This window comes from Corvus cornix, chromosome 11 (assembly GCF_000738735.6).
Source record: "Corvus cornix cornix isolate S_Up_H32 chromosome 11, ASM73873v5, whole genome shotgun sequence".
In the NCBI taxonomy this organism is placed as follows: Eukaryota; Metazoa; Chordata; class Aves; order Passeriformes; family Corvidae; genus Corvus; species Corvus cornix.
In genome coordinates this window covers 16,100,688-16,122,832 of record NC_046341.1, presented here as the reverse complement: position 1 = coordinate 16,122,832, position 22,145 = coordinate 16,100,688, and the positions used below count along the sequence as shown (strand labels likewise).

Genomic DNA, 22,145 nt, shown 5'->3' with positions numbered 1-22,145 from the left:
AAGGGGTGGTATGACTCTGCAGAGGTAATAATAGTCATGGTGCCAGTGTGATGGGCCAAAAAAAGCCAGTGATTTAAAAATATTCTTACTTGCAGAGTATCCTTATTTTCTTGGTGATTTAGTGGGAACGTAATAAACACAGACATTTCCCATGTGATAACATAGGCAGCTATAAATCCTGTTTTCCTTAATCAGATTAACTTCCTCTGCAATATTTTGCAATTTTACACCCAGAAGGTCTCTTTGAGGAAATCTACAGTTACTGTATGACATGTTTAATTACTTTTGGAGAGCTCTTAAAATACACTCCTTATTTTAAGCAGTGGAATCAAATTAGTGACTTGATGATCTCCATCTGAGGCTGTTACTCTGCCTGAAGAAACAGTGCTTGGAGTGAAGTCTCTCTGGGTTCTTTGCAGTCTTCCTAAATTATTCAGATTTAACAGTTGCTGGAATTGCAGCTGAAACTTTTTAAGCTAAAACCTAGTTGTTTGTCTTGATTAAAAAAAAAACCCAAACAAACCAGTCCCCAAAATATCTAGAATTACACCACTTAGTTGTGTTCTAATGTTACGTCAACAAAAGGATCATGAGGCCACTTGGATAAGAGAGTTTCATTTTTGTAAAGTTAGTGTATGGTAGGGATATGGGGACAAGAGGTTGTCATATGAAGGAGTTTCTGCATCTGAAATAAATAAAACCTTCCCCCAGAGAAATTAGGAGCTCATAAAAATTGCAGGTCAGTGCATTGTTGAGTACACACTGAACTCAACTGACCAGCAGATGTTGTTAAAAGCCAGCTCTGGACCCAGAGGCAGGGGTTGAGTTGGGTTTGTAGATGGCCAACCAAGAAGGGTTTATTATCAGAAGAAATGTGTCATTTTAATGAACAATTAGTAGCAATGAAGGGTAATTTTAATATCACCCAGTTCAGTGAAGGGATGATCCTCAAGTTTGTATTGGAACAAGCTCCCATTTAACTTGAATACTATGAGAAGTTGCTTCATGTCATGGATTCTCCTGATATCCATGTTCAGAGTGGGGCTGGACTGGAGCTTGCATTAATTTAGACGTGCCTAAGGCAGGGATCTGGGCTGTAGGTCTTGGTGTTCATCACCAACACTCCTCAGTCGCTGGAGGAATGGGAATAAGCAGCTCCTGTTCCAACCCCCCGTCCTGCCACTTAGGCAGCCTCTTGATTGCAGGTTGGGGAATTTAAATCGTTCTCTGCCTCCAGGGGAAATTCAGCAAAACTCACTGAGATTACCTCGGTTAATCTCTTACAACATGGTTATGCACAATGCCACGTGCTGGATAACTAAAGAAATCTTTTGGGAAGTGCTGATTCTACACCTCTGTCACTGATGGCTTCTGTTCCCATGAACAGTATTAGCAATACAAATAATTACTTGTTTGCTGTAATGACCTCTGTCTCCTACCACCTGTCAGCATTCTTCTTTGGCCTGTAAACCAGTCCAGGGACACAGCCTTTGGGTGGTAGGGAGGTGAAGGATGCTGGGGGACAGGACTTCTTCACTGCAGGTGGCACAAAGATTCTGATCAGTGAATGCCATTAACTGTTGGCATTGGCAGCTTCGTGCCAGAGTTTGTGGCACAATTCCCAGACAGCATTTACTGTGGCTGAGCTGGGACGGAATTAGTGACTTCTTTGGGAGTAGGTAGTTTTACTTGGCTTTTAAAATTGTGCCACTGCCATGTAACATAATTAGCCATTATTCCAGAGCCTGGTAAAATTCTGTCAGAAATCACGGTAGATTTTTGAACTACTGCTGCAGAAAGATTTCTTTAACGTGCTGTTTGTGAATACCCTTTCTTACCTCTTCTGCCGTGCTCGTGGTATCAGTGTCCAGTGATGGTAAGACACTCAGATCTGAATTTCAGAACAAAGATTAGGGGCGTTTCTGTCATGTTTATTTAGCTTTTGGTATGAAATCAGACTTGATTCTGACCCTGACCTCAGCAGTACAGACTGCACAGGTGCTCCTCACAGCCTTTCTCAGGTGCATTGCAGGTGGCAGAGTTGGCAGAGCACCCAACCCTTCAGGTGTTCGCAGCAGACGGACTGACTCGGGATCATTCCTTCTTTATTTCCACCAGAACGCGAACTTTTGGGACCTACAGAGAGTGTTAATTCCATGTGCCCGATTTCTCCCTGCAGGACGCCTACAACATGGCAGCGCTGCAGGTGTCTATCCAAGCCAGCCCAGCCTATTCCCTCCACAAGAAGGAGCTCCCAGGGCAGCGGCAGGGCGCCGTGAGGGCCGTGTCGCGGCGGGCCCAGCCCGGGGCGGCAGCGGGGCCCGCGGAGCTCGGGCGGGTCCTGTCGGCGCTGCTGAGGGAGGCCGAGCGCCGAGCCCCGGCCGCGCCGCAGGACTCGCTGCGCGTCTTCCGCACCGAGGGCGCCGGCTCCAGCGCCGGCAGCCTCAGCTCCCTCAGCTCCCTCAGCTCCGCGGGGCTGGGCGACGGCAGCGCCTGCGAGGACATCCACGAGTGGGGACCCAAGTTCGAGAAACTGAGGGAGCTGTACTCGCACAGAGAAGCAGGAGACCTGTAGCTCCTCAAGGCTGCTGTTTTCAGTTCTGGAAGCACAGGTGAGGCAGAGTTTTTTGTACCGCCGCTCTGTAATACCCCCATCCGGTCTTCTTCACTTGCTACAACAGGGATTCAGATTCCCACTGAGGCACACTTGGCAGCTAGTTGAAAACTAAGTAGGAGCTAATCCTTGGGACATCCTGGACGTTTGCATCTTGGGATATATACTAACTGGGAAGAACAAAACCCGGGGTATTCAGTCATTTGCATACAGTGGTTAAGAAGTACAGGTATTTTGTCACTGAAGTAATGCAGGACTCTGAGGGATCCAGTGCACAGGGCCTGAGGTGTGCTGGAGCCGAGGGAAGCGTGCTGGGTGTGCTGTTTCTGGTGCTTTAATAGTTATTTCAAGAAAAAACCAGCTTGTCTTTTTCTCGTGTAAATCAAGTCCACGGTGTTATTACATCCCTCTTGTTTCCCACGCTGGGCCCACTGACAGCCCTGCTCACTGAACACAGTGCAGGTGCCACTGCAGGGCTACAGGAATGAAGCAGATGGATGAACTGGAACTTCAGTTTTACTGTGATGAAATCCCTTTATGCTCTTGTACAAGGGCAGAAACTGGATTTAGGCACAACACATGAAGCCAGCTGCTTACAACGATCTCCTTTTCCTAAGGAAAAGGCCAGGTTTTCTGGCTACATGCCTCAAAGGGGGCTGGTCAGGAATTTGAGTAGCCAACACCACAGTTCACCATAATCTCTCATTCCTAATGAGCTGCTAAACTGAGCCTAAACCAGCCTGAACTGTGTTATTTGCATCTACAATTGTGTCCCTCATGTTTTGTTAAATCTCCTTTGACAGAAATATTGCAGGAGTCACCTGGGGACAGAGAAACATGGAAAAACTAACAGCAGTAGCAGGGGGTGGAATATTACGCTCTAAATTAATCAGTCCCTTTTTCAGACCATTTAATGTCCGGCTACAGTGCTGGATTTTTCTTAAACTTGACAATATTTGGAAGAGAGAAGGTGCCACTAAATTAATTTTGATTTATTTTTTAAATTGAGACCATTTGTACAGATAAACGGAGTACAGTGTAGCAAACCCAAAATCTTTAAGCTGTGTAAATTATATCCATTATAATATGTAAACTATGTTTAATATGTACATTATATATTAGGAGCTAATGATATAAATATGTCCTAGTTTCTAATAATTTGTTTCATTAAAGCATGAAACAATGTATTGTAACAGATTAAAACTGCTTTGCTCACAGTTGCATCAGTAGCTTGTTTTGGGAGGGCTTTTATTTTTTGGGAGGGCTTTTATTTTTTTACATGTATTAAAACCTGTAACTAGGTGAGTGCTGTCTGTAGGCCAGCTCAGTTTGCATGCTTCCCAAATGAGAAATGTTCACACAGTACCTTGTTCTCACGTGCATTTGTGCCACACTCTGGAAAAGCTTCAGTGCACCATTAACCACTGGTTACACACTGCAGGTGGTGGGCACTGTCCTCTGGAAAACCTAAATCCCCTTTTTACCCACACCCAATGGTTTTGGTTCACAGACAGTACAGAGTCTGTGATTTTGTAATTTTACTGACATTGGCTTGGGAGGAAACCTTGGCTGAAGCATCCTGCAGTGTTTGCAAGTCCAGTGTGCCAGCTCCTGGATTCTGTGATGTCAGCAGTCAAAAACAGGGCATGGAAAATGAATTAAATATATATTATGCACAAAAGTCTATTCCTTCCTGAAACAGCAGTAATTCTGTCTACATACCTTGTGTTCTTCCCGTACCTATGGACATGCTGTTGCTTTGGCTGGTTTTAATTTAATTTGTCCTGTAAGCTCCTTGGGGCCAACACTGTCTTTATTTGCCTGTGAAGTGTCCTGCCTATCTCAGGCACCATATAAATAATAAACCAGCCTTCTGTCCAGGGTGTCTCTGCCTTGTTTGTGTTTAAGGATGACTAAAATGTGGACTCTGTTGAATTATTTCTCTTAGTTTTCATCAGATGCTTCCACAGGTGCTGTGCTGCCTGAAAAGCTTCTGCTGGTGGGCTTAGGATCCAGTTACACACCCAAAGGACTCTTTGGGGTTTCTCCAGGGGAACGAGACCTTGTGAAAGCTCTTCCTCCATCCCTGAGGAAGTAGACTGGTCCCTGGGTGAGAGTGACAACAAGCACAAGCACAACTGGTGTCCAGGAACCTGCTGGGGATAAACAGGTCACAGAGCAGCCACAGAGCTGCTGAGGCTCAGATGTCTCGGTGCTTTTCCCAAATGTTGCTGCCCTACTCCTGCTTCCTTCCCTGTTACAGCTGTGGCCCTACTTTGTAACCAAACATAAAAACAACACCCCCAGAGCCTGGGAGCTGCCTCTGTATTCACAGTGAGCCCCACCTTGTACAGAACATACAGAATAAAAGGGCAGGAAACATTTCAAAACTGCTGTAGGAACTTGTGTCAATACAATCTCAGTAATAGGACACACTCATTTGCAGCTGTCATGCCCTATTAAAGCCTACTCTTCCTCTTTCCAGAGATTACTAATTAGTTCACTTGATTTATCTGTGTTAATTTGCACGCTGCTCTTTTAATTACTGTGCAATTGCTGAAATCATATCCTCACTTGTTCTGCATTTGCACAGACACACACAAGTATTTCAGTGCCCTCACAGAAGGGCTTATCCCAGCACTGCCATGGCTCCCAGGGAGAACAGCTGGCTTTCCATGGCAAGCTGGGCCATGGGTCAGACGGGAAGGAAAAATATTGAATAAAAAAACCCATTCGGTCCCTAGGTAGGGGGATTTTCAGTAATCTAGTACTTTTATTAATCTTCTTCCATGTTCTTTACAGACTTTAAACATGTAGTAAGAACATTTTATTTAGCATAAAATGTTTGTAAAGGTCTGAAATTTAAATAATCATGTGGATATTAGTATTTAATCTGTCTGTCAACTACATTAATCTTTGTGGTCTTCTCCTGTTAAAATAACATTCCAAGTACATAACATGGAGCCAAGACATAGGAAAGCTGATTGTCCTTAGGTCTGACCTACTGACCAGCAGGTTTAGAAGGGAAAACAGGGCTGTAAAGAAGCAGGATTAGGTGGGCAGAAGAAAGTTGAGCATTTTCTTAATTACAAAAATGCTAAAACCCATGGCTATCTCCTGGGGATTCCGAGGAGGAGGCTCTCTGGAGCCCAGAATCCCCTCTATGCAAGAACACGATGTATGGCTTACATCCCATCAATTACATTAATCCCTCATTAATGTTGGTGACAAACTCCCCCAAGCCCTCTTTAGACCAGTCCTACATATGGGCAGTTTTATCTCGAGCTCTGCACATCCTGCAACTCCTGTCACAAGAGTCACACATCAAGACATCCTACTGCACTTACAGCCCTTGAAATGTGCTTCTTCACTCCCAAAGAATGCACCTTTCTGTTCATTAAAAACACTTAACTTGAGCTACAGTGTGGAAACAAGCAGGTCCCTCTTGGTTAAAGCATTTAATACATGCGTTTATTATCTATCTATATATAAAATACACTTAATAAATAAAGACATAAATATTATTTAAATGGATATACTGCCTCAGTGTACTGACCTTACTGGAGTTAACATGCACTGGGTGATGACTGGTAAAAATCATGGCTGATACCTTTAGCTTCTAACAAAGGAAGCCCAGCAAGCTGTTAAAACACAAAGGTGATTCCAAAAGTCAGTGCTATACACAATATAATGAGCTTGAGAAGCCAAAACTTCCTCATGAAAAATATTTTGCTTTCCTCCGTATGAACTGAAACAGAGCTGATTGCCTAGCCAGGTCTTTCTCAACCCATCCCAACATAAAAACAAGCAAAAAAAGAGACTCTCAAATTACACAATTTATTTAGTATACAATAGTCATTACATCTCTTTACAACAACATATTATAAAATAACTATGTTAGATCCCACCAGCAGAACACTGAAACAAGAAATGAAAATACACTTACGGATCTCAAAGGCTTTTCTCCCCTAAAAATGTTCTGGCTCCTCGATAGCATTTTTTTCACTGCAGTCTAAAAAAAAAGTAATTTATACCACAATCCCACTGATCACATGCAGGACAAAAGTCCTTGTGGACACCAAGAAACACATAGGAGCAGTCCTGTCCCTCCCATTCCCACTGCTGGTTATCAGTAAGAGTTGGTACCTCGGGAATGGGAGGTGCAGCCCTTCTGCCCCAGCCCTTCCCAGCTGTCCCTGCCCTCCCAGGCCTTGTCTCAAACAGGGGCAGGGAGGAGCTGCTCCCTCTGAGCTGGGAACTGCTTTTGGCCCTTGGCACTTGGATTTACTGTTTTAAGGAGGTTGGTGTCTGAATGCTGCATTACAGTCCCTCGAATATCCCTTAGTGTTAAACCTTTCTGATAATCTTTCTTAGTACATCTTTCTGTTTAAAAAAACCCGAACAAACCAGTTTGCACTTGGTAGTTTCTACGAAAATGTTAAATTTCTCCTTTGGCAATATTAGAGACTGCATTTTTGAAACAAGTCTGTTTAAAAATAATTATTGTTCCAGTCAGGATTTCTTAGTCTCAACTGTTACCTACAAACAAATTCTGTAGACAACAGGGTATCACTGGGCCCGGGAACCCCTCCCCCCACCAAAGGAAAGTTACTACACCTTTCCAGAAAGATCCAATTGCATTCTAGAACAAGCCATACAGCCCAGACATACTTTACCTTTTGTGTGCTTGTTTTCAATTACTGAAGGCACTCACTGAGGGATTCACTGACCCAGGCTTGCAGCAAGAACAACCATGCATCATTACAGCCCTAATTAAAGTTTTAATACTGATTAAAATGTTTTATTATTGTATTATGTTAAACTGCAGCGGTCTCCAACCTCATTAAAGGATACAGGCTAGGAATTACTCAGGAGTTTCAGCTGCTCAGTGTAACAACCCAGCTCCTGTCAGTGTGTGATTTAACACAGCCTGGCTACAGCACAGCCTTCTGTGCCAAAGAGAAAGGCAGAACGATGTTGAACATTGTTTAATGAGTATTTACTGAATATAAAATTGTTTGAGCATGTGACATAACCAGCTCCATCTCTTCGGTAATTTACCTTGGTACAACTGAAAGGGAAAACACTTAAATCATTTGGAATTGGAGCCCAGCTCAGTTGTGACAGCTAATCTCATTACACATCTTGATTAAATTAAATGTGGAGTTTGCTATATGTAGCACTTTAAGTTTCCCATCATTAGAAATTAATTGCAATGGTAATTACTATAACTGAGTTATTTGCACAGGCCACAAACACTCTTAGAGGTGTTCACGTGTTAATTCAACCTGGGCCTAGAGGCACTTGATTATTACAGTTCTGTTTTTTGTAAGAAACAAATGAGCCTAGTGGATGTCTAATTCAAGATGGAGAGTACTGTGAGACTTCCAAATCTAATTTCTAATTTCAATCTAAAACAAAAGCAGTGCTAAAAACACAGCAAAAGCCATGTGGTACCTTCATAACATTTAGAAATCCAATACAATTCACAAAGTTCTGGCTGGTAAAAAGACAAAGGGTACACACAAATCACAAAATTCTCAGCATTGAGGTCTGGCTTCACTTAATCTTCCACGTCATTTTAAAATACTGGTAGTCTCTGTTTTAGGCTAAAGAACAAGGAAACAATGATTTTGTGCTAAAATACAGAGCTCCATGTCTGAAAAAATACAAAACAAAGCTCTACTATCTAAATGTATTTGAAATACTGGTTTCTTGCTAATTTAGAGATGAGTTTTTCTTTTGCTCAATTTTGCTATCCTAGTGGCATTCCCATGAGGAGAAAAAAGATCCCCTCTAGTTCAGAAAATATATACATAAAAGTTGTGAGAATCCAAACTCAGAAATTTGGATTCTTGTTCTGAGCATTTTACGAGGATACAAACATGCAACATGTATCAAGCATGCCCCAGCCTTTTTTCTCACTAGAAATACCTAACACTCCATCACTAAACACTCAATGTTATAAACCAGTTTGCTTCTGATCACTAAAAATGCTGGACCAAAGACTGAAGTTTTTCTTCAAAATTGTTTGCTTAATCTGCATTCACTGATTCTACAATCATACTCACAAGATTGGAAACTCATATCCGCACACATTCCCAAAGAATTCAAAAAAGAGGCACTGAAAGAGCACAAGGATCTGTCAAAAAGGATCAGACTGTAAGACAAAACTTCATTTTAAGGATTCACAAAGGCAATGCTTACTCAGGGTAGGAGTAGCATGGGCTGCTTTCACTGAATTTCTATCATTTAAGAGGAAAAAATCTGAATTGCTGAGCAGATTTCACAGGCTGGCACTCAGTAGTGCTCCCACAGGCTGCTACCTTTGTCTGTCTCCCTATCAGTTACAACTGGAAAACAATTATAACCTAAGTATTCAGAGGGTCAGAATTTATAATCAGAATGGTCCCTGCTAGCATTTATTTATGAGTCTATGAAAATTTTGGCAACATCAGTAATGCTATCAAAACTAAATTGTCTAAAAAAAACCCAAAAAACCACAGTAATTAAACAAGAAACCATACATGTAAAATGTCTTACAGATGTAACCTGTTTGTAAACTTCATCTGCATTTCCTAATGTGGGTCCTAGCCGTGAAATACTGAACTTGAAGCCATGGTTAGAAAGATTATTTATGCTTGGCAAGTTTGTAAACATGGAACGTTTTGTTTTGAAACACCCTGGTGAAGTGCATGGTGTAAGAAGGAAGGTTTTTTTTGATTTCCTCACAGAAGCGAGGATACAACGAAGGTTTCAAATCAGGTTCGTTCTCTCCCAAGCCATCCATGATCTGCAATGAAATGGAACAGATGTGTGAAATATCTTTAGCCAATTCACAGTTACAGGCAATAACGAGTTCATAACAACCTCAACAACACATTCACTGGGTCAGGCTGGCCAGGTGTGGTCACAGTATGAAACAAGTGGGAGGAAGAAAACAGCTTTAAACCAGTAAGGTTTATAGTACTGTCTCTAAATGGATAAAGCTGCTTTGTCAGAGGTCCTTACCTGCTTGGGCTTGTGCAGTCTGCTCTAGCTTCACCTCAGCCCCAGAAATGCCTGAGAACTCCCCTGACAGAGCAGTAACAGAACCACGCTGAGGAAACTGAAGCTCTGAAGTGACTTACACCTGGAAGGGAACTCTGCTTGTGTGCTGCTAACCTGGAGCTCGTCAGGAAGTGATTACTTATCCTGCCCAGGCTGAATTCCCCTTTTTTTATTCTCAAATACCCTTAAATGCAAGCAGTGTTAATTTGGCCATTTTGAGAATATCTAAAGGCTCCAGTAGATTCTCCTTCCCACGGTGCAAATATGCTGAGCTACCTCAGATCATAACTGGGTTTCAGAGCAAAGTCAAGCAAAATGTATTTTGTTCTTTGATCTTGTCTGTAACACTCACATGGCCATTGGCTACGTCCAGCAGGTCCCGCAGGCGGCAGCCCCTGCTGTGCCTCCTCTCATAGCAAATGCTGTCCTCCAGGATCACGTAGTCTGTGCCAAAGGACCGCAGGATTCCGTACACGTCGCTGGGAGATCGCTTGGCATAGATCTGGTAAATCTAGAGAACAAGGAAACTAAGCTCCAACATGCACCACATCACCACTGCTGCTTTGTTTGCTCTGTCATGACTCCTCTCTCTTGAGCCAGACCAAGAGCTGAGACTGAGAAACCATGGGAATGCAGTATTATAGAAACAATGTATAAACTCTTTATTCAGGAGCCACACAGAGCTGTGTGTTATGGCGAGGATGCTGCTGGCTACACAACACCGGATGGTGCTGTCAGGCTTTGGGAATGTCTCAAGTACAGAAAAGGGCAGGTTATAAAAACCGGTCTCCCCAGCTCCGTGTGCAGTTTCTCAGGGTGGTTTCTAGATCCAATGCTGTGTGCTGGTCTGCGAACTGAAAGGAGTATCAGGGAATGCTCCATGTGGTTTTAACAGCCCAAGTGGGCACCAGGATCTACTGATGCCCCAAACAGCCAAGCCAGTGCCCTTGGGACTAGCTGGGTACCCAGGCACAGAGCTGTTCAGACGCACACCAGACGCCAGAAGTGAGTCAGGAGATCCCAAAGCAGTTAAATCCTGGGCCCGTGTCTGACCACAAGTGACCTCCATGAGTAAAGCATATCATTCCTTTTGCAGTGTACTATTAGAGAGGACATTTGTTTTCTGGAGTGGAACTGTGGACATGGGCAAGAATTACTTTAAACAATCAGAAATCTCTTACCTGCTTTGTTCTCTCCCTCAGATTCTTATCCTCATAGTGGGGATGGTTGGTTAAGGTCCGTCCAGTGCATAGTTTGACTCCTGCTAACAGCTGCATGCTTCCAGCAAACACTGCTGTGTTTGGAGTGTTTGACCTAAACAAATGTTGATAAGTCTGAGGAAGTCTCTGCAGGGGCATTTTTGCAATGCTTGTGACAGATCAGAAGGAAAAAAAAGACTGCAAAAGTATTTTTCTGCCTCTCTTCAATTGAGGGAGCAAACTGTTCAAGCAACTGTGTTTTCTTCAAATGCCAAGTGGATAAATTATGAGAATACTCAACTGCAAATAAAAAATTTACTAAGAACTATGAGGAAATTTAAGGAAAACATGATCCTGACAATTTCAAACTATTTCTATATTTCATATATTTCTCAGGTTCATAAAGCCTCTTAATATTTATAGGTTTCCATATTCTAATTCTTTTAATATTTCAAGAAACTTATTGTGGCTTAGGTTTGTGTACTTCATATAAAATGAATTATTTAATCTGAATGGTAAAACTTTTTGTTCCTGTCCTGGCATTCACCATTCACTTGGAATGAAAACTTTGTTCCATGAGACATTAATCTTCCTATTCTGACAACTGTGGGAGAGAAACTATGAAAAAAGACAAGCCAGTTGCAAAAAGAAAGAGTAAAAATGCCAGGCAATGGATACTCCTATAATCAAAGCTAATTAAAACTGGCCATAGTATGGTGAAGTGTTTTCTAGTGCTTACTAGGCACGTAACCATCGAAGGGTCTACGAAGATTAAAACAAGAGAAAGCAGCACACATTAAATCAACTGAAATGAAATTAGAATGTGAATAGAATGTGACTAACATCCCCATGCATACACTGAAGTACTCCAGTAACTGTGACACTTTGGGGTGCACTTTAGGGAGCCTTTGGAAACTGCAGCTACACAGTCAGTCATCTTAAAGCTCCATGATCAGCTTGAAAATGTTGAGAGACGAGTACTACATTTTACTATCACTTTTCAAGGGATTATGCTTAGCAAATGAATTAATAATTACAAATTCTTCCTAAAAAATCTTGCACTGGTACATTAATCTCATCTAGGAAGGCCAGAGATATTATTTTTAATAGGCCAGTTTAACTTTACTGATAGACTAGTTCTTCAGCACTTTATAAAACCAGTTTAATTTTAAAGTCTAAAAATATTTAATCTCTTAAGAAATTATTTATTACTTAAAATATTCAATGCCACAAGTGTCATGAAGTACATGTTCCATTAAAATAAATTAATTCCGGTTAGAATTTAGTACTATGCAAATGGGATGGCCCTGACAGGCTGTCAGCCAGAACTCATCCCTGGATCTGTGGGAAAGCACAAATCTGTAGGACTAAGCTGCAAACTTAGCAGTTGGGCTCGACTCACAGAGGGACTGGGGAGCACTTAGACACCCAAATAAAAATGATGATTCTTAAAGCAGCTTCAACATGTTTCTGTATTTATGCCTGGGCCAGGCAACTTCTAATGTGACAAGTAGGTTTCTGTGCTTGTTCAAGATTAGTTCAAATTTAAAAACCTGACTGGCCTTACCAAGGCAACCCTGCTCTTCTGATTGCAGATTTGCATTATAATGGGCTCTGTAGCAGACTCGAACTTTCTTAAACCCACTCACACAGCCCTTCTCAACAAGTACCAAAGGCAAAACCATAAGAAAAAAACCAAACAAAAAAGTCAAACCAGCCTGCAGACTCTTTAAAATGAAAGTTAAAGGAAATTGTGATAGTGCCCTATCAGTAAACTACTGGTAAAATGCTTGTCAAAAAAGTAGAATCACAAAATATGCTGAGTTGGAAGGGACCCACAGGGCTCATCCAGTCCAGCTCCTGTCCCTGCACACACACCCCACCAGTCCCACCCTGGGCATCCCTGGCAGCGCTGTCCAAACGCTCCTGGAGCTCTGGCAGCCTCGGGCCGTGCCCATTCCCTGGGGAGCCTGGGCAGTGCCCAGCACCCTCTGGGGAAGAACCTTTCCCTGATAGCCAGCCTAACCCTGCACTGGTCCCAGGGAGCAGAGATTGGAGCTGCAGCCTGCAGTGAATCTCCCTTCAGAAAATGGATCATGCAGAAGATTCAGGGTTCAATTTCTCCCCTTTCCAAAAGCATTGACTCCTACCCAGAAGCAATGAAATATAGCTGAGTGCATTCTTTACCAGATAGAAAGAGTTTTGCCAGCACTTCCTCCTCTCCCTATCCCTTGAAGACAATCTAGTGACCCTTGCTTTTCAAACAATGGCCTTAAGTGCTTTGGTCCTGGGTGGAGTTTAAAATCCAGTGTTCCAGGAAAAGGCAGATGTTTCCCTGAGATTGAGATTTACATGTTTGAAGTCCTAGGAAATGATCACTGTCCATATTTTACTGGGCCAGCTCAGATGTTCCCAGACCAGCAGGAGCTACTGGAAGCCCTCTTTCCCTGTGCTGTACTGGCAGTGCCAGGAGCACAAGCGCTGGATTTCAGTGCCCTGGGCAGAGCTGGGAGGTGACACCAGGAAGTGACACAGAGCCCCAAGCAGTGTCTGCCCTCTCCAATTCCATCCCCAAGAGCTCTTGTGGGTGGCCACTGCTGAGTGCTGGAGACACTCGAGCACCAAGGAGCATTTCCAGGGCCAGGATGATTTCTGCATCCCAGGGGTGCTCCTGCCCATGCCCTGCCTGAGCCAGGCACTACCCGCAGTGCTCCGCAGCCAGGGCACCTCTTGTGCTGCAAACCACTGAATGACACTTCTCTATTACACAGAAATGAAGCAATTTTTACAACTGTCTGAGCAATGATGTATAAAATGAAAGGATAATTTGTTTTTATAGCTCTCTGCCAAGCTCCATACCACACTGCCCAACCTGCAAACAATTTATTCTCTAGGAAATGTCACTAAATAATGACAAGGACTTACAGGTCAAACTGATTTACATTATATAATTTAAATGCCATTCCAAGCAGACCTGATGGCATTTTGAACAAATAATCTCATTTATTTTTGAAGCTCTAAGCTTTCATCAAGTTAATTACAGCTGAGCTAATGGGTAACCTAAGCACTATATTACAGAGTAGGAACCTTTTCTTTACCTTACACTTAAGAATTAGAGAATTATATAAATACTTAAGAATAACTCATTAAAAAATAAAAGGGTTTTACAGGAAGTACTTGCACAGACTCTGAAAGTGGTAGTAATTCTTTCTCTTAAACTGCTAAAGAATTATTGTGAGCTGGTTTAAGAAACACTAAGGAAGAAATGGCCAACATTGCAATTACAGGTTACATCATTAGAAATAAAATGGCTATTTCTAATAAAAGTCCTCCAGAGCTGAACCCCATAGGTGGCTTCCAAAGCCATAAAATCTGCCAAGTCTCCGATTATTCCTTTACTAGTGCCTGAGTATGGTATGAATCTACAAAGCAAAAGGATTTGAGAAAAAGAGATTCTGAGGAATATGCCATGATAGATTTTTCTTTTTCTTTAAAAGAAAATCTTTTTATTTGCAGAATGCAGTATTAAAATATCACAGGTTTAGCTGCAGATGATAGGCAGTAAAGCATATTCACTCACACTGTCGTGGTTCTTTTTTTTCCCTCTGGTTTGGAAAGACTGAAAATTGCAAAATGGAAAATGACAGCCACAAAGAAAGAGCAACAAGATGCATTTTTGTTAGTCCCAGCCTCAATTTTATGCATGCAGATTTTGCTCACATAAAGGAGTGCACCTACGCAGTTGCTATAAACCTACTTCTCAGGCACTCTCAAGTTCATGCCTGAAATTTACTGACAAGTCTGTCTGACAAAAGCCCAAGAATTTAAGAACAATAATTTAAAAAAAAAAAGTGTAATAGTGCCTTTAAAGTCTGGAATGTGTTGATTTCAGTGTGATTACCCTTGAAAATCAGGAATGTAAGTAACAGAGAAGAGTTAAATGTTAAAACTGGCTTGAAATTAAAATGTAGCCATTAATATAAATTATTATAAATGACTAAATGAAAGAACCACCATTGAAACATGGGTGTTTCATGTGCACAACCTCAGGAGCTTTTTGGAAATTTGTGGGGTTTCCACTAATATACAAATTTGCCTGCTTGTCCCCACATCTGGTTCAGGTACAGCTGACATCCAACAATGCTCTGCCGAATCTCAGTCTCAGTTAACTTTTCCACTGTTTTGGCTGTTGCCCAAGATTTCTAAGAACTTTTTCTGCGAGTTTTGGCAACTGCTATTGAAATATTCCACAATTCTAGACAGATTTCCCCTTTAAAGGCAGAAGACATTGCTTCTTTAACACTTACCAGAAGTAAACAGAGTAGGGAAGTTCACGCTATTGATTTGCTCATTCTACTGATATTCTTCCCCATCTCACAAATGAGCATGTTGTTCCTGCTGTCTTAGGGAGAAAGACCAAAACTAAGAATTTTAATGTACCTCCCAGCTGGGAACAGAGCTGTGAACTATCCCTGGAGCACTGGCTTCTTGACTTTTGTTTAAAAAAAGCTAAGAAAATGAGGTGGTGAGTAGGAAAAAAGAAGACGACTGGGATATGCAAGATCATTATGTAAAAAATTGTGCTCTGCAATTGTATAGATAGAAACCAGTAGATCTTCCTGAAAATGCTGTGGCAATTTTAGTGAGGGGAAGAGTAAGAAATGCATCTGCAGACACTTCACAGGGGACAGCTGGCCATTATTCAGATTATATATTTGGACAAGTTAATATGCATTTAGAGCTAAGCAGACAGAAGGGTTTTCTTGTTGGGGAGAGATTGCAAGACAGACGAGTTATTCCTAATTCACTGCAACACATGACAAATTAGAGCTTTTCATACTGAGTTTTAATAATGAATGATTAGTTCCTGACACCAGCCTTGACAGGTCATTAACTACAGCACAACTATCAAGTGTTAGTATAGTAGAAGAGTTCTCTTATACATCAAACTTTAGAAAATCTGTCCCATTTTGAGAAACTTACCATAAATTTTGTTGACTGGTATTTAAAGCATAGATAATTAACTCTTCTTTACAGGAATAATATTTCTAAATACAATAAATTCTAAGTAAAAAAATGCCCTTCTGTAATTGTCTGTCATGACTTGGAATGAAGAGATGACAAGCACCAGTTTAGCATTCTCAGCACTAAGAACACATGAAAAATTATTCTCATTGGAGCTAGTCAAATCCAGCTCATGGCTGGGAATAACTCCACATGCATATTTGATGTATAAATCTATATATAACTCTATATATTGTACACAGGAGACCTGAACTATCAGACATTTACCATCTTTTAATAAAACAGTAGTGCTAAATGGAACTGGCTGGTAAACATTAGTCACAAAAACATGTCAATAAGGCTGCAAAGATTCAAAATGATGGAAAAAATCATGGCCTGCTTTCAAAATAAGTCAGTGAAGGCTTGTAATATATTTTACTTCTAAATTACTCCTTCTAGTTTATGGGTTAAAGAAATACAACATTATGGAGTGTAAATATGTTGCTATGGGGAGAATCGGCTGGGTGACTGGTTTCACTGAAGTTCATTGCATATGAAGGAAATACTCCAAGGAAATACTTCAAACAGTTCAATATTTAATGTTGTATATTCAGATTTACTTTCAGAATGTTTTCCTCCATAACATGAAACCAATTTTCTTTTTCTAAAATCATTGCTAGAGTTGCAAATAAATACAGGTCCCAGGAATCTCCCTGTTCAGAACTTAACCTGAAAGTTTTTAGTGGTTACTCTATGCGAATAGAGAACATACCCCTTAAGTTCACAGCCCTCCAGAGAACATCCTACCTGGCCTTTTTCCTCAGCATCTTCTACATGCAGTATTCCAAACTGTTTCCACCTGAAAAATACCTTCCTATGCTCTGTGAGAAAGCAGAAGTGATGAGGTGGGGTTGGAATAATTAACTCACACTCCTGAAAAACTTTGCACCTGTGCTTAGATGTGACAGGTTCAAGTTCAATTAAAAATATTTTGCTTACAGTTTGGAACACATGTTGTGATTAATTCTGACAAGCATAAACAACTTCGATTGTTTTAAAGTCCAAGACACAGACTGCAGAGTACAAATTTTCCAGCACTACATCCAAGCTTTTTTACATTACAGAGTTGAGAAGGACATTGTGGGGGGGGAGAAATAAAATGATTTCACTGCAAAGGTCTATTAATGTAAAGAGGTAACTATAATATGATGAGAGAAACTTAACACCTCCAGATTTACCTCTTTTGGTTGTGAAAACTGGGTCCTTATGGGAGCAAAGGGATCAGCTGGTTCCCTGATGCACGTGGAACACAGCAGTGATACTGAACCAGAGCATGGAGCTGCTCTCCACAGCGCCTCATATCCAACCTCCTGATAACCCACTCATCCTAACTATCCCCGCGGGTCACCAGAGTTCACTGATGAGCTGTGACAAATAAGGAGAACACTGTAACTAAGAACATTAGATCTACACAAATAGCATTTAACTTAAATAGAGAAAAAATCCTCTTACTTAATCCAGTTCATCAGCTCCACAGTGTCTGGGTCATAGAATTCTCTCAGCTCTGATAGTTCATCCATTATTCCTGGCCAGAACTAAAATGGAAACAAAATAGAACAACCTGAAGACAGAATGAACAAAACAAGTTCTGGATGGTGGAATTTGGATTCCTCTTAGCTGGCAACTAACCCAGCTCATGGGTAAATTGCAAGACACAAGTGTATCTACTCTTCCTAGGAGGGAGGTGGCTGTCACTGCAGGATGAACGCACAGTTTCAGAGTTTGAGATCTGCAGCTCCTGCCAGATGACCAGCAGGACCACAACTGCCCATTGTCAATGATGACAAGAGAAGGAAATGCCCCAGGAATTAATATTAAGTTCAGAAAGGAAACATAAAACTAAATTAAAAAAAGGTAGGAAATCTGTATCAGAAGTAAAGATCATTAGATGTGCTGTGGATGCCATTAATGGTATTTCAGAAGTCTGAATTAAAAGAGAACCACTGAAGGCAAAAATAAAAGTATGACAGAATGGCAACAACCAGTAGACCATCGGGGGAAAGCATTTCAAAATTTACTGCAGGCAAAGAATACATAAATCAAATCTGGAGGAGAGAAAGGAGCATTGAAACTGATTCTGAAAAGCTTAACCCTTCCCCCCAAAAAGCTACGGGAACAATGATTTGTTTAAGGGTTAACTGTTTAAGCCAGTAATATTCTAGGGCAGAAGGAAGCAATTAAGGAAGATAATGACAATGCTAATGACAGATTGCTGCGCACCAGTCTTTGCTACAGAGGATGTTACCTGAAACCTATTCCAAACCTGCTTTCTTTAGATAATAAGGACTGCTGGTTTGAAAACTGAAATGCTACAGGAAAAAGTCTAAGCAAACCCACATGATAATCTAAAAAGCCATAAATCATCCCATTTATATAATGCTCATCCAAAACTTCAGAAGGAATTTGAATGTGGTGCTGCTGAGCCCCTCAGCAAACCCAAGCATTCTTTCACTTAAACTGTAATTATGTGGCAGGACTGGGGCAGGAGATATAAGTGGGCCAATTGAGATACTCTCTAGTTTAACTGCTTACTTGGTACACTTGTTCAAGCACTCCTGGCATCTCCCAGGTGGAGCCATGGCAGCATCACAACCCTGCAGAAGCTTCGGGAAGTACTGCAGTACAACAGATGTATTTCTGCTCTTCAGAAGCTCTCTCAGAGATTAGTAAATTCAGCTGTTGTGAAATGAGACTGTGAAGTCTCATAATGAATCAGAATTTCCTCTCTTCATTACTTACTGCCCTGAATAGCTAAACATTCTGAGAGCTTGGAGTCCTTCAGGGTGGAGACAGAAGGAATGGGCTCTGCTTTGCTTTTCAGTCAGTGCAACCTGCCCTGTAACCTCCTGAGGATCCAGGGACACAGCTCCCTGCTGGGTGCTGGGGCTATTCCGTGGCATTCACCCTGTAGAGGTTTTTAAAGTCACAATGTCACAGTACTGCAAGTTTTGAGTGAGTACAAGTAGTTTCCACTGGAGGAAAATTTTGGTAATGGGGTTTGCTATTACTGAATTGAAAAATTTCCAGGTAGCACTACATTTGATTAGTAGAACCAAGAGAAAACTAAGGTACTTCAGGAGTTCCAAATACAAGAGAATGACAAAATAAATAAAAAGTAAAGCATATGAAAATATAGAAAATAACACTGACAGAACTTTGTCTTGTAAATCAAATATATGTCAGATTGAGAAGACGTGTCTGGTGACACCAGGAGAGGATAAAAAGAACAGATGGTGCATATCAGGAATGTAACAAACTGCTCAGAAAAGTGAAGGAAATGCAAAAGAGATTTCCACCTTGTAAAAGTGCTTCTCTGGGGTCAAAGTCTTCAGGAAAAGAAACAGTTGTCAAGTGTCTTAAATTAGCCCTGAACTGTAGCTGTTCAGATAGCCAAAGACTGCTCAGATCACGGGTATATGTGGCAATATGTGCTGCAATAAATGTCCATGTTTCGAGCAAAAGGACTTGGCCATGATGAAGATAAAAATGCAGCTGGAGAAATAATAGGAATGGATAGTTTACTAGCAGAGAGAAATCAAGATTATTTGGCAAATCCAGGAATTAGAATACTCACGCTTGGGAACTCACCTTAGTTACCAACAATTTATTCAGGAATTACTGACATGCAAACACAAATTGATGGGAATTATTGTGAAGTTAAAATACAATGAACACAGATAAAGGTGAAGTCTACCTACAAAGCGTAAGAATCGAAACATAAATAATACTTGGCACTGTATTATGTATGTGTTGTGCTATCTGCAGCATAGCTGAAGTATGCATGGAAATACTTCTGCATTTTCACTTTGTCTGAAAGATGTTTCCACTATAATAGTGGAGAACAAATGTAAACAGAAATACAGATGTCTAACAGGTCTCAAAACATCCTGTACCTGAAACCTGAAAGAAAGCTAGCACTGTAGCTGCATCTGCATCTCAATAAATTATTGTTCAGGTGATGCACTTGGGGCTGTAGTAACCACATGCCTCAAAAGAGGCTTTCATTAGCTTATTCAGGATTAGGTTAATAATCCCATAAAAGTCCTATTTTGAGGAACTGCACTGAAGAATAGTTCTTCTGACAAATGCAACAGATAATGAAACACCAAACTGCCCTCCTACAAATTCAAGAAAACTAGCCCTGATGACCAGTTAACTTTGTGGTGTACAGAGAAACTGCCCCTGCAATCTGAGCAGTCAGTGACTGAATACATAAATTCCTGTCTGGAAAAGAGATTAAGTCCCTGTTCCAAAAATCTCCTTCCACTGTCTGTTTATAAGGTTTTAGAGAGAGAATATAAAAACACATTCTCACAGAAGCAGTGGGTACTTTCTGGATCTCTCTTTAAGAATTCTTGTCTGACCACTGTCAGGGCACCTGGGACAAGAGCCTCGTGGGTCTCTTTCAGCTCAGAATATTCAGTGATTCTCTCAGGCTTCTCATCAACTCTTTCAGCTTTGCAGAAAAGACCCACAGAGAGATCCACTCTTCTGGTAGCTCAACTGCAAGAACTGACTCAGGACAAAAAAACACTGAGAGGTGATGAATTTCTCATTCCCACAGAGAAATTTGAAAAATAGTATTTTTAATGTCAATAAAAATTATTTCCTCTCTTTAGAAGAAAGATGAAAATTATGCTTTTCAAGCAGACTGAGCACAACTAATGACTGCTCTAAAGCCCATGACATCAGTTGTTTGTTGACTTCAGAATTGAATCTGACAGGATTTAGGAACTTTACATCTGCTCATGAAGAGTGGGAGGAAAATTATTCCTAGTGATCTGTCACATTAGACTATCAGAATGTCATGCTCTTAGTATCCCCCATGTCAAAAGAAATGGCATTGTTTCTGTCATATTCAGAGATGATGAAAATGGTAAACGACTTAAATGACTTCCTAACCAGCACATCAGTGGACAAAAAAAGTCCTCTAACAGAACAGTAAGACAACTTAAGTGGAAAGCAGTTATTTTTTGACTTTTTGTTTCAGTTTTGGAGAGGGGAACACACTACTGGAGTGAACTCTATTAGCAGCTTTCTTAACTGCTTCGCTACTGCCTTTTTAACTGTAACAATGAAATTAATCTTGTGTTTCTCTGAAGGGAATTATTTAACAGACATATTTTCATGTCAGACTAGTTACTGCAGAAACAACTTCTCCGTCAAAGTAGACTCTGAGTTTTTTGTCTTCGTGACTACAGATTAAAAGAATGGTTTGCCCATTAAATCAGTGTTCTAAATCTCCCTGCTATGACATATTGATAATCTTGTACATGTTATTGATTTAAGTATGTTTTATGCATTTACATTTAAGTGTCTGACAATAATAACATTCTGTTTCTGCAACAGACAGAAGACAAAACAGGTACTTGACCATTTAATAATTCTCTTTAAAACATATGCGGCACAGCAGTAGAGATTATGATTATTTCTGCTCCTACAATAAATCATTAAAAATGTGACAATCTGCATATTATCCACAACTTCGTTAAAACCAAAAGAGACAATTCCCATTTCCATAAAATTATTCATTCAAGTAACACTGGCTACTTACACATGCAATCAGACAAATATTTGTATCTATCAACAACTGCTTTGGATCAAATGAGCCCAACTGATCCTTCACAGACAATTTCATAGGCACAAAGGTCCTTGCACTTCAGCTATACCCATTTTTAAAATTAAGTTACAAATGTTGTATGTAGTTATTAATGAAAAAACACCCTTCTGTGAGAAAATTCCATAAAACTAAAAAATGCCAAAACATTGAGAAAAAAATTTCTTACCTTAAATGAAATGTACAGTAATGTAATTATGGGTACAGAATACTTAATCACCTGTGTCTAAGACAAATTGAAAAAAAATTGGTTATTTTCATGATACATTTAATAGACTTAAGTTTTCATGTATTGATATCTGAAATATTTAACATGTAGTAGAATTTAGAGATTGAATTTTAAGACCATATTCTGATACTGTTTTCAAGTACAGCCCTAATTACAGACCCATCACAAAAGATGGATTTATATCTTTAAATCTATATTCTACAAGGTGGAAAACACTGCCATTCAATATAATTGACTGCAAAGGTCTTCTCAGGCTGCTGATGATTTCTTAATATGGAGACTTTTTTAGTAAAATTGTGGTTATTTTTCATAGCTACATCTATATTGCCATCTAGTGTATTCCAATGGAATTGTTTAATATAGAAACCACTA

The 22,145-nt window shown here is 40.6% G+C and overlaps 2 protein-coding genes across 9 annotated transcripts in view; one reads left to right on the top strand and one right to left on the bottom strand.

Moving 5' to 3' along the window:
* The window catches only part of LOC104687422 (neural-cadherin-like), a 61,347-nt gene extending 56,855 nt beyond the window's left edge, over nucleotides 1-4,492 (top strand). The window contains exon 33 of the mRNA XM_039558065.1: nucleotides 2,180-4,492. Within this exon, the coding sequence (XP_039413999.1) occupies nucleotides 2,180-2,575 (396 nt within the window). The 3' untranslated portion in view covers nucleotides 2,576-4,492. The remainder of the gene's footprint in view (nucleotides 1-2,179) is intronic.
* The window catches only part of DPY19L3 (dpy-19 like C-mannosyltransferase 3), a 37,875-nt gene continuing 19,877 nt past the window's right edge, over nucleotides 4,148-22,145 (bottom strand). For 3 of the 8 annotated variants that reach the window (XM_039558067.1, XM_010396519.4, XM_039558068.1), the window contains 5 exons: nucleotides 21,714-21,770; nucleotides 17,380-17,462; nucleotides 10,846-10,978; nucleotides 10,017-10,175; nucleotides 6,435-9,407 (listed from right to left, as the gene is read on the bottom strand). In XM_039558067.1, coding sequence (XP_039414001.1) covers nucleotides 9,246-9,407; nucleotides 10,017-10,175; nucleotides 10,846-10,978; nucleotides 17,380-17,462; nucleotides 21,714-21,770 — 594 coding nt within the window. In that variant the 3' untranslated portion in view covers nucleotides 6,435-9,245. The other 5 variants (XR_005602852.1, XR_005602851.1, XR_005602855.1 and 2 more) reach the window with 5 other exon arrangements.